Genomic DNA, 16977 nt, shown 5'->3' on the forward strand with positions numbered 1-16977 from the left:
CAAGATCATCATTAACTGACCTGTATTCTGCTGTTCCCCCAGTCGGCAACGATGATGTTCCCGTTGGCGTCCACGGCAACGCCGGTTGGGGCGTTGAACTGTCCGTTCCCCTCGCCATGGGAACCAAACTTAAACAGGAACTCCCCGTCTGCACTGTACACCTATTAGGGAAGGGATTCAAACTGTTCAGAAGTAGTGTGTCCGAACCTCAACCATAGCTTCATGTCCACATCCAGGTTCAACTCTAACCTCAACCCTAGCTTCATGTCCACATCCAGGTTCAACTCTAACCTCAACCATAGCTTCATGCCCAGATCCAGGTTCAACTCTAACCTCAACCCTAGCTTCATGTCCACATCCAGGTTCAACTCTAACCTCAACCTCAACCCTAGCTTCATGTCCACATCCAGGTTAAACTCTAACCTCAACCATAGCTTCATGTCCACATCCAGGTTCAACTCTAACAACCCTAGCTTCATGTCCACATCCAGGTTCAACTCTAACCTCAACCATAGCTTCATGTCCACATCCAGGTTCAACTCTAACAACCCTAGCTTCATGTCCACATCCAGGTTCAACTCTAACCTCAACCATAGCTTCATGTCCACATCCAGGTTCAACTCTAACCTCAACCTCAACCATAGCTTCATGCCCACATCCAGGTTCAACTCTAACCTCAACCATAGCTTCATGTCCACATCCAGGTTCAACTCTAACCTCAACCTCAACCATAGCTTCATGCCCACATCCAGGTTCAACTCTAACCTCAACCATAGCTTCATGCCCACATCCAGGTACAACCCTAACTCTAACCTCAATCTCAACCCTAGCTTCATGTCCACATCCCGGTTCAACCCTAATCCTAGCCTCAAGCACAACTTTAAACCACAACCCTAACCTAAACAGTTCAGATGTAGTCTACTACACACATCCAACATTGACTATAACGGCGATTTCTACTCCTTTCATTTGAAATGATTCAAACTGACATCAGATAGCCAACAGTGGGAGTGGAACATTTTCCTGTGGCACAGTGACGTACAGTAACTACAGGATGGCAGTGAGGGAGTGACATAAAGCTGCAACAACAGAACACTGAAGGCCTGAAGTCAAGGCATTTTAAACCAACCTGATATGACTACAGTAACACACACACACACACACACACACCACACACACACACAAAGAGAGAATAGTGAGGTGTACCTTCACTGAATGATTGTGGAAGTCTGTTACCACAATCTCATTTTTGTTGTTGATCGCCACAAAGTGGGGACCTAGGGTAGGGTAGGGAAGGAGGGGGAGAAGGAGAGAGAAGATGAGTCATCAACATAACAGTGCAGTAGAGGAAGTTCCAGACTATTTTAGGACATTGTACACAACAGGACTGTGGAAACACTAGCCACAAAGGGAAACATCAAGCAATGTACAATGTAAGACACGGCAATGGGCAGTTGTATCATGAAGAGACTGCTATACAATACATCAATACTTACTGAACGCAGGGCCAGATTTACTCAGCTTTGGTTCCAGTGAAATGCTTGTACCACTTTTTTCTAAAAAATAAACAATAAAAAGGTCAAAGTCAGAGATGAGATTGAAACGAGTGACAGGTTTCTCCATGTAGCTAGTGGAACCATATCATTGGAAGATTATAGAAACGGAAGAGAATCACATTGACCAAAGAGTGAAAACAAGGAGAATACAAGATTTTCCCCCCAGTACCTGCAAACTGTCTGAGGTGCAAATCAAAGGGACAGCTCAGTGCATATATTACGTATAGTACATGGGTCTGTGTCGTTGCTCAGTGCTAGCTGTGCCCAGACCTGGTGCAAATACAGTATACTGTACATGTCAAATACTTTCACGGTGCTTCTTTTGGTTTGCCTGGTTAAATCGAACAGGAATTGTTCCAAAACTAGTGACAAACAGTGGAATAAGTCCCAAAACTGCAAACCCACAGATAGATCAAGCAAGGAGTGTCTCCCCTACCTGTGAACTGTCTGTCTGACGTCCCCCTGGCTCCAAACTTGGTGACCAGCTTCCCATTGGCCTGAAAGATGAACACACAGCAGGCCTTGTTGTCCACGGTGATGATGTGTCCATTCCTGTCCACCGCCACGCCCTTAGGGCCCATCAGACGACCTGCACCGATCTTACTCTGTCAGGGAGCGAAGGAGAGAATGGAGGGTCAGAGGGATGGACAGGGAGAGATGTGAATTGTGATGAGTCTGATCTGATGTGCAAATCAAAGAGGCAGCTATGGGAAAGCTCAGTGCATCCGGTATGTATAGAACATACAAGGAGAGGGGATATAGTAGAGACTGTTTAATGTTGACGTTTCAGCTCGAGGTCTTTCTCAAGACCAGTCTCCTAGAGTGACCTGATGACCTCTCACCTTGAACTTTCCGTCAGAGGAGAAGATGCTGACCCAGCGGTTGTCGTAGTCGGCCACGATGATGTCACCGTTCATATCCACGGTGACCCCCGTTGGGCGCTGCAGTTGCCCCGGCGACCGACCCCTGACCCCAAACCTCAGCTTGAATGCCCCATCGTTTGAGAACACCTGGATAAGAATACCGCAACAACAACAACACTCAGAAACAGATTTGGATTTGAAATAACCTTTTTCTAAAGGGACAATAAGGAACAAGGTGGCATTTGAGATTTGCTCTGAAATATGTGTTTGACCTGTGATACTTTGATTGAAACTTTAGCCTTAACCTAATACATTTCCTGCTTTGCATCCATGAATTTCTACACTCATTCCACTCTGCACGCTCTCACTTATACACATGGTTACCTTTCTCTCACTGGTTGTAGTCTCACCTGTATACACTGGTTGTATGGTTGTAGTCTCACCTGTATACACTGGTTGTAGTCTCACCTGTATACACTGGTTGTATGGTTGTAGTCTCACCTGTATACACTGGTTGTATGGTTGTAGTCTCACCTGTATACACTGGTTGTATGGTTGTAGTCTCACCTGTATACACTGGTTGTATGGTTGTAGTCTCACCTGTATACACTGGTTGTATGGTTGTAGTCTCACCTGTATACACTGGTTGTATGGTTGTAGTCTCACCTGTATACACTGGTTGTATGGTTGTAGTCTCACCTGTATACACTGGTTGTATGGTTGTAGTCTCACCTGTATACACTGGTTGTATGGTTGTAGTCTCACCTGTATACACTGGTTGTATGGTTGTAGTCTCACCTGTATACACTGGTTGTAGTCTCACCTGTATACACTGGTTGTAGTCTCACCTGTATACACTGGTTGTATGGTTGTAGTCTCACCTGTATACACTGGTTGTATGGTTGTAGTCTCTCCTGTATACACTGGTTGTATGGTTGTAGTCTCTCCTGTATACACTGGTTGTAGTCTCACCTGTATACACTGGTTGTATGGTTGTAGTCTCACCTGTATACACTGGTTGTATGGTTGTAGTCTCTCCTGTATACACTGGTTGTATGGTTGTAGTCTCTCCTGTATACACTGGTTGTATGGTTGTAGTCTCACCTGTATACACTGGTTGTTGCTGTCAGCCACTACGATGCGTCCGTTGCTGGAGGTGGAGATTCCCTGGAGGTTTGTAAACTCTGCTTTATCTCTCCCTCTGGTTCCTGTCAAATACACACATCCAGTAAGAAGCCTGAGTCAAACCATCACACATAGAATAAGAACACAGAGTCTGTGTCCATGGACCCAAGGGCTAAATAGCAGAGTTACGAGTTATCACAGAGACCTCAAAAGATCTTCATCAGTAAGATTGCTGGGAGCAGTGAAACAAAGTGTGAGTATTTCCCACAGCATTGTCTATACCCTGCAGTCTGCACTTTGAGAAAACTAAGAGAGCTATTATGTGGTCTTACTGTACCAACTTCAGTTGCATGCACTGCCTCTGGATACAAGAGTAAAATAACCAGTCAATGTGAATGTATTCATCAGTAATAGTGCTTTAAAAAATGATAGGAGCATTGAACCAGTGTTAGCATTCCCTTCTTTCCCCATGGCTTGTTTTGTACCAGGCAGGCTTTTTAACTGATTATCAAAGAGCGTAGCAAAGAAAGCTGTTTTTACTTGCAATATGACTTATTGTCTTACCTACTTTAGTTAAATCCACTTCTTTTAACTCATAAGATAATCACCTAAATGACTAAAAAGTCAATATGAGCAACTGTACCACAGAGTTAGACTAATATTGATAGGGATTACATGTCTCTATGATCATCACCCACCGACTCTGTAGATGAGTTCATCCTCGATGGGGTTCTCCTTCTTCTTGGTGGTGCTGTACATACTGGAGGGTCTCCTCACAGCCTTCTGTCTGATGTGGCCCCCCGTTCCACTAGGACTCTTCACCCTCCTCTTCACATCGTCTGGAGACTGCAGGACGTCTGAGGGCTTGACCGCACGCAGCCGGAACGGACTGCCCCTGACCGGCTGGTCGTACAGGAGGAGAGAGAAGGAGAACTCCCCCTCAGAGCGCATGGTATAGCCCACCTGCAGAATATTATGGAACAGAAACTTATCAGGCACCTCCAGGGGAACATAGTCCTGCTGTATACAAAATAAAAACTGTACATTAAACAATTGACACAATACATACAGTTGAAATCAGAAGTTTACATACACCTTAGCCAAATACATTTAAACTCAGTTTCACAATTCCTGACATTTAATCCTAGTAAAAATCCCTGTTTGCGGTCAGTTAGGATCACCACATTTTTTTAAGAATGTGAAATGTCAGAATAATAGTAGAGAGAACGATTTATTTGAGCTTTTATTTCTTTCATCACATTCCCAGTGGGTCAGAAGTTTACATACACTCAATTAGTATTTGGTAGCATTGCCTTTAAATTGTTTAACTTGGGTCAAATGTTTCGGGTAGCCTTCCACAAGCACCCTACAATAAGTTGGGTGAATTTTGGCCCATTCCTCCTGACAGAGCTGGTGTAACTGAGTCAGGTTTGTAGGCCTCCTTGCTCGCACATGCTTTTTCAGTTCTGCCCACAAATGTTCTATGGGATTGAGGTCAGGGCTTTGTGGTGCCACTGCAATACCTTGACTTTGTTGTCCTTAAGCCATTTTGCCACAACTTTGGAAGTATGCTTGGGGTCATTGTCCATTTGGAAAACCCATTTGCTACCAAGCTTTAACTTCCTGACTGATAGTCTTGAGATGTTGCTTCAATATATCCACATAATTTTCCTTCCTCATGATGCCATCTATTTTTTGAAGTGCACCAGTCCCTCCTGCAGCAAAGCACCACCACAACATGATGCTGCCACCCCGTGCTTCACAGTTGGGATGGTGTTCTTCGGCTTGCAAGCGCCCCCCTTTTTCCTCCAAACATAACGATGGTCATTATGGCCAAACAGTTCAATTTTTGTTTCATCAGACCAGAGAACATTTCTCCAAAAAGTACAATCTTTGTCCCCATGTGCAGTTGCAAACCGTAGTCTGGCTTTGTTATGGTGGTTTTGGAGCAGTGGCTTCTTCCTTGCTGAGCGGCCTTTCAGGTTATGTCGATATAGGACTCGTTTTACTGTGTATATAGATACTTTTGTACCTGTTTCCTCCAGCATCTTCACAAGGTCCTTTGCTGTTGTTCTGGGATTGATTTGCACTTTTCACACCAAAGTACGTTCATCTCTAGGAGACAGAACGCGTCTCCTTCCTGAGCGGTATGACGGCTGCGTGGTCCCATGGTGTTTATATTTGCGTTCTATTGTTTGTACAGATGAACGTGGTACCTTCAGGCGTTTGGAAATTGCTCCCAAGGATGAACCAGACTTGTGGAGGTCTACAATTGTTTTTCTGATGTCTTGGCTGATTTCTTTTGATTTTCCCATGATGTCAAGCAAAGAGGCACTGAGTTTGAAGGTAGGCCTTGAAATACATCCACAGGTACAACTCCAGTTGACTCAAATGATGTCAATTAGCCTATCAGAAGCTTCTAAAGCCGTGACATCATTTTCAGGATTTTTTTTGTGATACAGTGAATTATAAGTGAAATTATCTATCTGTAAACAATTGTTGGAAAAATTACTTGTGTCATGCACAAAGTAGATGTCCTAACCGACTTGCCAAAACTAGAGTTTGTTAACAAGAAATGTGTGGAGTGGTTGAAAAATGAGTTAATGACTCCAACCTAAGTGTATGTAAACGTACGACTTCAACTGTACGATACATACATTACACAATACATATATTGCAAGTTACAATGTCATACACAAAGTACAATTATCCTCACCTCATACGTCCCATTCTTATTATCCACCACCTCTGTCTCCGTGGTTACCGCCCCGTCCATCGACACGATCTCGGCCCGCAGCGCCGCGTTGCCCGTCTTCACCAGCTCACTGTCCTTGTCCTTGGTCGTCACGGTGACGGTGGTGTGCTGGCCAACCAGGGTGTGGCGTAGTCCCTCTCCCGTGGCGACGGAGGTGTGGCCTACGGCTCCTGTGGTGATGAGCACACCCAGATTCTGGATGGAACGACGAAGACCCTCTGTCTCCACCTGGCAGTCAAGATGGCTGTTCTCATGGGGCTGGGAGGGGGCAAGGGAAGGCTTGTTACGTTTAACCAGCATCCTTATGGCTTCGTCCCGAATGGCAACCTATTCCCTATATAGTGCACTACATTTGACCGGGGCCCATTTGGGACATATACAATGATTATATAGGCTATGTATATATGTGAAACAAACAAACAAACAAACCTGTTCTGGGTAGGTGTGTCGGGCCAGGGCGCTGACCCTCTCTCCCATCTGTTTCTGGACCAGCAGAACCTCTGTAGCACTGCCATGGCTAAGAGCCTGCTCTGTAAAACTACTGCAGCTCTGGATGTTGTCCTTACCCTGCAGGAGAGAGGAGAGCTGGGCCTGGAGCACCTACAGACAGAGAGAAGAGGAGAGATGCTAAGAGAGGGAGGAGAGGAAGGAGGGATAGTTGGAGACAGGGAGGAGGGGAGAGATAGTAAGAGTCAGGGAGGAGAGGAGAGAGAGAATGGTAGGTAGGTAGTCAGAAACAGAGTGAAGAGAGAGGGAGAAAAGAGGTAAGACCGAGAGAGAGAGTCGAGAGATAGTCATTCACAGAAGTAAGAGAGAGGTAGACCATCAATGTGTCCCAAATGACCCCCTATTCCTTATACAGTGCCCTACTTTTGATCAGAACCTTATAGGCCCTGGTCAATAGTAGTGCACTAAATAGGAAATAGGGTGTCATTTGGAACAGCAGACCTAATCCGGTTGCAGGTACCTTCTGCTTGGTGCAGCAGATGTTCTCCAGGTCAGTGATGAGGGTGGTCTTCCTGAGGTGTAGCGCCCTCTCTAGCTCCTCAAAGGTACTGCTGATCTCTGTCACCGCCTCGTTCTTCCTGTCAGTCAGCTGCTTGGAGATCTCCCCTACCAGCTCTATAGCAGCCCTCAGCTGGGGAAGCCTGGGACAGGAAGAGGAAACCATATACTGTCACAACTTCCCACTGTCAGATCAAGTAACCAACAGGCATGAACAGAGGAACTAACTAAATGTGTGTGCCAATTTCCATCGACCTTCAGTCCTCCATTAGAAGCTGAAACCCAGAGACTGGAAAACTGCACTCTGGTACTTTATCATTGCACATACCAAAGACTTATCCAGTGTGTACACAGTGATCAATTAACTCAGAATAGGGCTTTAATTACCCTAAAACCTTCCCTCATTACAGACAGAGCAGTATAGACCGGTTTACAATCCAGTACCTGTTGCGTATGGCGTCCAGCTGGGTCTTCAGGGCTGCTTTCTGTTGCTCCAAGACATCTCTCAGAGGGACAGTCACATGTTCTCTGTGCTCTCCCTCAGTACACTCCAGACACATGGCAGTCTCACACGACTCGCAGTAGAACTCCATCACCTGCAGGGGGCGGAGGGGAGCAACACAGAGCACAGCTCAACACACATGATGACTCACCAATCAGATTATATGGACAGATTCTAGATCAGCCCTCCTACTCTGAAATGCTTTGTGGATACAGGTACTGATCTAAAATCAGTTGTTTTCACTCTAACAGTCAGCGACGCCAATGTATTAGATGCCAGACTGAAGCCTACCTTTCCCACTTTGTTGGGGCAGGAGAGTTGCAGCAGAGGGGCAGTAGAGGGGTAGATGGGGCAGTAGAGGGGTAATAGAAGCCTACCTTGCCCTCGTGGTTGGGGCAGGAGAGCGGCTGGCAGGCGGCAGCAGCACTGACTGACTCCAGCACACTACAGGCCTCTGGAGGAGAACACTCTGGGTCCCTCTGCAGCACCTCCATCAGGTTGGTTATGAAGAAGTTGTTCTGCAGCGCGGCCACGCCCTTCTCTGGCAGGATGGACGTCTGACGACACACTGGACACGATAATGTCAGAGACTGAGGGGGGATGTAGTTCTGTAGGCATCTGGAAAAGACAGGAGAGAACAACAGGGATATCTTGTTATAAACCATGTCAAGTTAATGGTGCTCATCACATTTAGACAAATGTCAACCCTTTCACCAATTGGCACCAATACAACGGGTCAAGTCAAGGAGCTTACAACATTGCAGCCCTGTCCAGAAGATGATGTGAACAGAACAGTCAGGGCAGAGGACAGGGCAGATGTCAGTGAGCTGTGTCAGGCAATATGGAGAGTGCTGATGAGAGCATTCCTGTCAAGTGAGAGTAGCTGGGGTGGAGAGAGCTGCTAGCTGGCAGCACCACTGTGGACTGGGCCACCATCAAGAGAATGCTCACTGCTCCTCTGTGTTCTCCCTTCTCTCTCTCTCTCTCTCTCCTTCTCTCTTCCTCCATCTCTCCCAGTCTCTTTCTCGCTCCCTCTCTCTCTCTCTCCAGCTGAAAGGTGCTTGTGGCCCCTCCTCCCCATGTGAATATCTGGTGAGATGGGTGAAGCAGCAGTAGCGTGACACCCTCAGGAGAATGCACCCTGCTCTCCCTCCACCAGGCCTGGGGAGACTGCCTGTCACCTTAAGTCACTGGGAAGCCAAGCTGATAAGGAAATCTATGGCATGCAGTACCAGTACCCTCCCTGACTTTATGCCATAACACATACATGACTCATGACTTTATGCCATAACACATACATGACTTTATGCCATAACACATGACTTTGTGCCATAACACATACATGACTCATGACTTTATGCCGTAACACATACATGACTCATGACTTTGTGCCATAACACATACATGACTCATGACTTTATGCCATAACACATACATGACTCATGACTTTGTGCCATAACACATACATGACTCATGACTTTATGCCGTAACACATACATGACTCATGACTTTATGCCGTAACACATACATGACTCATGACTTTATGCCGTAACACATACATGACTCATGACTTTATGCCGTAACACATACATGACTCATGACTTTATGCCGTAACACATACATGACTCATGACTTTATGCCGTAACACATACATGACTCATGACTTTATGCCGCAAGAACTTTCTCTCTCTCGCAAACATTACCTCATGCCCTGACCTAGTTCAACAACTCACTATTGCAGGGCAGGAAATACATTTTCCTTCTTAGATTAAAATAAGTGAGAAATACATCTGGTAAAGTAGTTTTGCAAAGACCATTAATTTGAGTTCATTTCCTCCTACACACAGTAGGCTACGGTGCACAAAAATCTACCAGACCCCAGCAGAACCTTGGGGTTGTGCCAGTAGTTAAGGTTAGGGAGAGGTAGGATTCAAATTACTTCTCACAGAAGGTGTGTAGTCAGAGCAGGATTTTAGCGTTGTGGTAGTGGTTAGGGTGCAGGGCAGGGTTCCCCAACTGGCTGTGATTTTATTTGCCCCCCCCCAAAGTTTTTTTATTTTAATTGTTGGACATAAAAGACTGTAAAAACACCAGCAAATCAGCTCCAAGTGATTTTAATTTTGGACATCTGTTCCAAAGTATTCCCACGCATAATAGAGAGATATGTGATCATATACTAATGTAAGCAAGGTTTGAAATGATTATGTTTTAGTCAAATATTAGATCTGTTTGGGCTTCTTGTGGTCAATCAGCAGGACTTCAGGGTTGTGGTAGTGGTTAGGTGTAGGGTGTATGGTAGAGACTTACTTCTCACAGAAGATGTGTAGGCAGAGCAGGACTTCAGGGTTGTGGTTAGGTGTAGGGTGTATGGTAGAGACTTACTTCTCACAGAAGGTGTGTAGGCAGGGCAGGACTTCAGGGTTGTGGTAGTGGTTAGGTGTAGGGTGTATGGTAGAGACTTCTCACAGAAGGTGTGTAGGCAGAGCAGGACTTCAGGGTTGTGGTAGTGGTTAGGTGTAGGGTGTATGGTAGAGACTTACTTCTCACAGAAGGTGTGTAGGCAGGGCAGGACTTTAGGGTTGTGGTAGTGGTCCAGACAGATGCTGCACACCAGGAACTGTTTGTCTATCTGCCGGACCACTGGGCTGGTGCTGTCCGTCTCACGCTTCGCCATGGCGACAGACATTCACAGGGAGAGGGAGCACAAGCACCTCTTCACCTGAAGAAAGAGAGATGAGCGGGTGAGAACACTGTCACACAAGCTGATTTACGAATTCAGGGTCTTTTCCCTAGAGGGTATCCTTGCTTACTTTTCTTCATAGATTGTCGAAGCATTGGATTGGTGAAAGCATTGGCTTTTCTTACACAAGTTAATTCCCTTTAAATCCATTACAGAGTGAGTGAATTAATAGAAAATCATAGTGCAACTATGGAGAAAGAGGAGGCCCCACCTGACCATAGGAAGGGAGAACAGGATCACGATCACTTCAAGGCTTCACAGGAGTAAGATGGCGTCATGTCATCGTATAGAATAATTACTTGATGTCCAGAAACAACGTCATCATCATCATCATCAGGAGATAAAGTCAAGGGTGCTCTCCTAGTTTATCCAACCATATCCCTATAAACACAGATGATCCATTATATTGACCAGATACTCTATTGGCCACTCTAACAATGAAAATAAATGTCTTAAAAAAATGGCAGGAAGGCAGTAGGGAGGAGGCTTACCGCCCCAATAGATCCACAGACGATGCAATCGCCATCGCACTGCACACCATCCTATCCCATCTGGACAAGAGGAATTCCTACGTAAAAACGCTGCTCATTGACTATAGCTCAGCATTCAACACCATAGTACCCTCCAAGCTCATCATTAAGCTCGGGGCCCTGGGTCTGAACCCCGCCCTGTGCAACTGAGTCCTGGACTTCCTAACGGGTCACCCCCCATGTGGTGAAGGTAGGTAACAACACCTCCACTTCGCTGATCCTCAACACAGGGGCCCCACAAGGGTGCGTGCTCAGCCCCCTCCTGTACTCCCTGTTCACCCATGACTACATTGCCATGCACGCCTCCAACTCAATCATCAAGTTTGCATACGACACAACAGTAGTTGGCCTGATTTACCAACAATGACAAGACAGCCTACAGGGAGGAGGTGAGGCCCTGGTGGAGTGGTGCCAGGAAAATAACCTCCCACTCAACATCAACAAAACAAAAGAGCTGACTATGGACTTCAGGAAACAGCAGAGGGAGCACGTCCCTAACCACATCGAAGGGACCACAGTGGAGAAGGTGAAAAGCTTCAAGTTGATCGGCGTACACATCACTGACGATCTGAAATGGTCCACCCACACAGACAGTGTAGTGAAGAAGGCGCAACAGCGCCTCTTCAACCTCAGGAGGCTGAAGAAATTTGTTTTGGCCCCTAAAACCCTCAAACTTTTACAGATGCACAATTGAGAGCATCCTGTCAGGCTGTATCACCTGGTATGGCAACTGCGCCGCCCACAACCACAGGGCTTTCCAGAGGGGGGTTCGGTCTGCCCAACACATCACCGGGGGCAAACTACCTGCCCTCCAGGACATCTACAGCACCCGGACATCAACCACCCAGGCCACTGCCTGTTCACACCGCTACCATCCAGTAGGCGAGGTCAGTACAGGTGCATCAAAGCTGGGACCGAGAGATAGAAGCTGTTTTTCAATCTCAAGGCCATCAGATTGTTAAATAGCCATCAGTAGCCAGCTTCTACCCGGTTACGCAACCCTGCACTTTAGAGGTTGCTGCCCTATATGCATATAGACTTGGAATCACTTTAATAACAGAACACTAGTCACTTTAATAATGTTTACATACTGCTTTACTCATTTCATATGTATATACTGTATTCTATTCTACTGTATTTTAGTCTATGCCACTCCAACATTGCTCGATTTAATATTTATATATTTTTTAATTCCATTATTTTACTTTTAGATGTGTGTATTGTTGTAAATTGTTAGATACTACTGCACTGTTGGAGCTAGGAACACAAGCATTTCACTACACCCACAATAACATCTGCTAAATATGTGTATGTGACCAATACGATTTGATTTGTGACTTTGTGACTGTGGTAACTAGTGATGACCAGGCATAACTTTGATATAAAACACTTCGTACTTTTTTTCTTAAAGTAGCTAGGATGTCACGAGTCCATATTATTTCCGTACACTCGTAACAACGTAATCATTACGAAACTTCTAATCGATCAAATAAGCCACACGTAACAGAAACTCCTCGCTTGGTGTGCAACCCCCCCCCCCCCCCCCCCCCCCCCCCCAGATTATCCCTCTCGCGTCACCTCTTCCTCTCTTTGTCTTCCTCTCCACTAACAGACTCCAGCTCCTTCAGGGGGACTGAGGTAATAACTAAGGTAATATTACTGAACTGCTTCATGACTTAATGACTGGGGAGACAAATGGATCCATGTGATTACGACTACAGGACCACAGGACCACAGGGCCAGAGGACAACAAACATAGAAGTCTGGACTGATGATCGCTGTCACAGAGGTAACAAGAAAACATGGCTGAGCCCAAAATGGTGCCCTATTTCCTTTATAGTGCACTACTTTTGATGGGGTCCTATTGCCCTATGTAGGGAATATGGTACCATTTCGGACGCAACCCATTAACTACATTTTTGGGATTTGTTTCTCTGATTTATACATTACATTTTTAGGGTATAGTAAAATGACAAAATCAGTGGTTTGAAGTGGGCCTAGAGACAGTAATGATGTTGATAGGATATCTGCACATAAAGCCAGAGCTGGCATTACAATGATTTGTATCAGTGGGTCAACTCCAGATTAACAGTGTAGAGATGCCATGCTGTACTGTCTATATGAACACAGATTAACAGCGTAGAGATGCCATGCTGTACTGTCTATATGAACACAGATTAACAGTGTGGAGATGCCATGCTGTACGGTCTATATGAACACAGATTAACAGTGTGGAGATGCCATGTTGTACTGTCTATATGAACACAGATTAACAGTGTGATGATGACATGCTGTACAACACAGATTAACCCCTACATCACCAACAACATACTGCTATGAAGTGGTAACTATTAGTGACAACTGTACATAGACATACTGCTCTAACATGGTCAATTCACATTCACCAATCAAGCAGCAGTTTCTCTCGCAATCTGTAGATACACCCTATAAACCTATATATAACATGTTTTGGGTTGACTACTTGATAGATGCTGTATGGTCTTTGTCTTCTGAGAGTTCCTGAGAGCCAGGTCATAGAGACATTATGGGGTAGGCCTATTGAATTCTCACAGCAGGACAGAAAAGAGCCTGAGCCACAACCACAGCACGGCCTGGAGCAGATCATTGTGACACCAGCCACGTGCCGCTCTGAGGTCCTGATACTGACAGGCCTTATTATAGACGCTGCAGAGAGGAGAGACGAAGGCCTGCTACTATCAGACCACTGCTACAACGACCCACAGTCCTACCCACATCCCTACCCACAGTCCTCAGTCCTACCCACAGTCCTCAGTCCTACCCACAGCCCTCAGTCCTACCCACAGCCCTCAGTCCCACCCACAGCCCTACCCACAGCCCTCAGTCCTACCCACAGCCCTACCCACAGCCCTCAGTCCTACCCACAGCCCTACCCACAGCCCTACCCACAGCCCTACCCACAGCCCTAACCACAGCCCTACCCACAGTCCTCAGCCCTACCCACAGTCCTCAGTCCTACCCACAGTCCTCAGTCCTACCCACAGTCCTCAGCCCTACCCACAGTCCTCAGCCCTACCCACAGTCCTCAGTCCTACCCACAGGCCTACCCACAGTCCTCAGTCCTACCCACAGCTTCATCAGACCCAGTGCTACTGTACAGTAATATTATACCACATATCAGTCCAGTGATAGAGCCCAGTGTTCCCACTAGCCACACGTCTACCTCAACACATCCGCCCACTAGCCACACGCCTACCTCAACACATCCGCCCACTAGCCACACGCCTACCTCAACACATCCGCCCACTAGCCACACGCCTACCTCAACACATCCGGCCACTAGCCACACGCCTACCTCAACACATCCGCCCACTAGCCACACGCCTACCTCAACACATCCGCCCACTAGCCACACGCCTACCTCAACACATCCGCCCACTAGCCACACGCCTACCTCAACACATCCGCCCACTAGCCACACGCGTACCTCAACACACGCCTACCTCAACACATCCGCCCATTAGCCACACGCCTACCTCAACACATCCGCCTACCTCAACACATCCGCCCACTAGCCACACGCCTACCTCAACACATCCGCCCACTAGCCACACGCCTACCTCAACACATCCGCCCACTAGCCACACGCCTACCTCAACACATCCGCCCACTAGCCACACGCCTACCTCAACACATCCGCCCACTAGCCACACGCCTACCTCAACACATCCGCCCACTAGCCACACGCCTACCTCAACACATCCGCCCACTAGCCACACGCCTACCTCAACACATCTGCCCACTAGCCACATGCCTACCTCAACACATCCGCCCACTAGCTGCAACCCGTTCCATAACCTTGATGCTTTATTTTAGCTTCATATGTAAAAGCTTGTCTTATTCTTCTAGATGTATTTTATTATTCTTATATATTTAGGCTTGGTAATAAGTATGTCCTTATGCAGAAGCAGTCATAGGCTCCTTGTTAAAGAGTAATGTCCTACTCTCAGACAGCTTTGATAAAAAAAATGAAATAGCCAATCCTTTTATGACTCACTACACTCTTAGAAACAAAAGGTGCCATCCGAAGAGTTCTTTGACTGTCCCCATAAGAGGACCCTTTTAGTTGCAAGTAGAACCCTTTAGGGTTCCATGTAGAACCCTTTCTGCAAAGGGTTCGACATGGAACCTAAAAGGGTTTTACCTAGAACCAAAAAGTGTTCCACCTGGAACCAAAATGGTTCTCCTATGGGGACAGCCGAAGAACACTTTTGGAACCTTTTTTCTAAGTGTACACTCTTATACAACCTGTTATGTAGTGATGATTGTCTGCTCTGCAAAGTATGAAGACAAATCCATTTTTGTCAGTAACACCTAGGATTATGTATAGATCACGTTTAAAACAAGCAGGTTGAAATTACTTTTGAGATGTTATAACACTGACATTTGTGTTGCAAAGATCTCATAGCAGGTATTCATAGCCTGCATCTCAAATGGCACCCTATTCCATATACAGTGCACTACTTTTGACCAGGGCCCATAGGGCTCGAGTCACGTGTAGTGCACTATATAGGGAATAGAGTGTCATTTGGGACTCAGCATTACAGGGTGATACAACATGGCAGGTTACCAGAGATAGAAAGCGGTATGCTACAAAATAACAAACTGGCCTTAAATCTGTGGGCCTTAAATCAGGCTTGATAAGAGAACAATGTCCACACTGTCTAAAATAACGTATTCACTGAGGGCAGGAAATACTGTATCACAAACAGCCAATTTTGGAGAAAATATTGTGTTAAAAAAGGGCATATGGTAGCGTGTGATAATATTATGCTATACAGTTTCAGGCCATGCCTGTGAGTGACCTAGATAGAAACTAATCCAGGGAATGGAATACAGAGACAGGGGGAAACTCCCTGATATGTGAGAAACATACACCCATAGTTATCCTACAATTCACTAGAGTGGATGATGTCATAGACCTGCATTTTTAGTCATGTTGCTAGGACGCCAATTTCCACTCTAATGAATTATACAATCTCTATTTTCTATGCTTCAACCTTGTTTCTACAGAAATGTCTAGTGACTCATCCTTCACATCTTTACCAGCACAGCCCTGATGCAACTAATCCAGAGAATGAATGTGAATACAAGACTGTGTTAGTCCGCTGAGCTAACGCAAGTCTTCCCTTAGAGAGAAACGTCTACTCACCTTTCACATCTTCACCACCATCAGAGCCTGTAGTGTAGGACTGTAGGCTGTCCCTCAGTCTGGACTCATCTTTCATGTGCTGGGCTTGACTGAGGCTCGGTCAGTAATCTCTCCTCAGAGACAAGTCAATTCAACTAATCTCTCAAATCGGACTTCTCTGCTCTGCCCAGTTCTGTTCTGTTGTGATGGAGCAGCGGACCAGCAGACCGCTGAGCCTTGGAGCTTTCCTAAAGCTCTCCTGCTCTGCTCACAAACAGACCACAATGAATGCTGGGATTCCCTTCTTCTTTACCCCATCTTTCTGTTCTCCCACCTGGCTGTCATTTTCTCTCTCCTCAGGTGAGTATTTATTTACACACCAGACTGTGAGATTAGTCGCTTGACACAGTAGACAAAGCATAGAGCTCTTCTCTGTGTAACTCTCCAGCCAGTTAGCTCCTCTCTCTGTTGTGTTGTTCTGGTGCTGAAAGAGGAAGGAGTAAAAAGAGGAAGCCTTAAAATGTCCCTCCCCAAATTCCTCCCTGGTTCCTTCCCCTGTACTGCCTCCTGCCTGACTCCCAGCTGGCCTAAAGGAGAGCTGAATAACAGTAGCACTGAGAGGACCACCTGTCTGTATATCTGTCTCTGCATGCCTGTGAGCAGTAGTAGGTACATAACAGTAGTATGGTGGTAGGGATATAGCTTCTACACACACACACACACACACACAC

The 16977-nt window shown here is 46.2% G+C and overlaps 1 protein-coding gene across 4 annotated transcripts in view; it reads right to left on the reverse strand.

The window, feature by feature from the left end:
- Positions 1 to 16977, reverse strand: part of LOC106581003 (tripartite motif-containing protein 3) — a 29258-nt gene that overhangs the window by 2359 nt on the left and 9922 nt on the right. The window contains exons 1-14 of one of the 4 annotated variants that reach the window (XM_014162649.3): positions 16268 to 16730; positions 10347 to 10525; positions 8184 to 8424; positions 7749 to 7900; positions 7267 to 7447; positions 6729 to 6899; positions 6261 to 6557; positions 4243 to 4507; positions 3524 to 3627; positions 2399 to 2566; positions 1993 to 2161; positions 1497 to 1556; positions 1207 to 1277; positions 21 to 161 (exon numbers count right to left, since the gene is read on the reverse strand). In XM_014162649.3, coding sequence (XP_014018124.1) covers positions 21 to 161; positions 1207 to 1277; positions 1497 to 1556; positions 1993 to 2161; positions 2399 to 2566; positions 3524 to 3627; positions 4243 to 4507; positions 6261 to 6557; positions 6729 to 6899; positions 7267 to 7447; positions 7749 to 7900; positions 8184 to 8424; positions 10347 to 10492 — 2166 coding nt within the window. In that variant the 5' untranslated portion in view covers positions 10493 to 10525; positions 16268 to 16730. Of the gene's footprint in view, positions 1 to 20; positions 162 to 1206; positions 1278 to 1496; positions 1557 to 1992; positions 2162 to 2398; positions 2567 to 3523; positions 3628 to 4242; positions 4508 to 6260; positions 6558 to 6728; positions 6900 to 7266; positions 7448 to 7748; positions 7901 to 8183; positions 8425 to 9745; positions 9763 to 10188; positions 10298 to 10346; positions 10526 to 16267; positions 16731 to 16977 lie in introns of those variants that run through there. The other 3 variants (XM_014162648.3, XM_014162650.3, XM_014162651.3) reach the window with 3 other exon arrangements.

Source organism: Salmo salar, chromosome 20 (assembly GCF_965601325.2).
Source record: "Salmo salar chromosome 20, fSalSal1, whole genome shotgun sequence".
In the NCBI taxonomy this organism is placed as follows: Eukaryota; Metazoa; Chordata; class Actinopteri; order Salmoniformes; family Salmonidae; genus Salmo; species Salmo salar.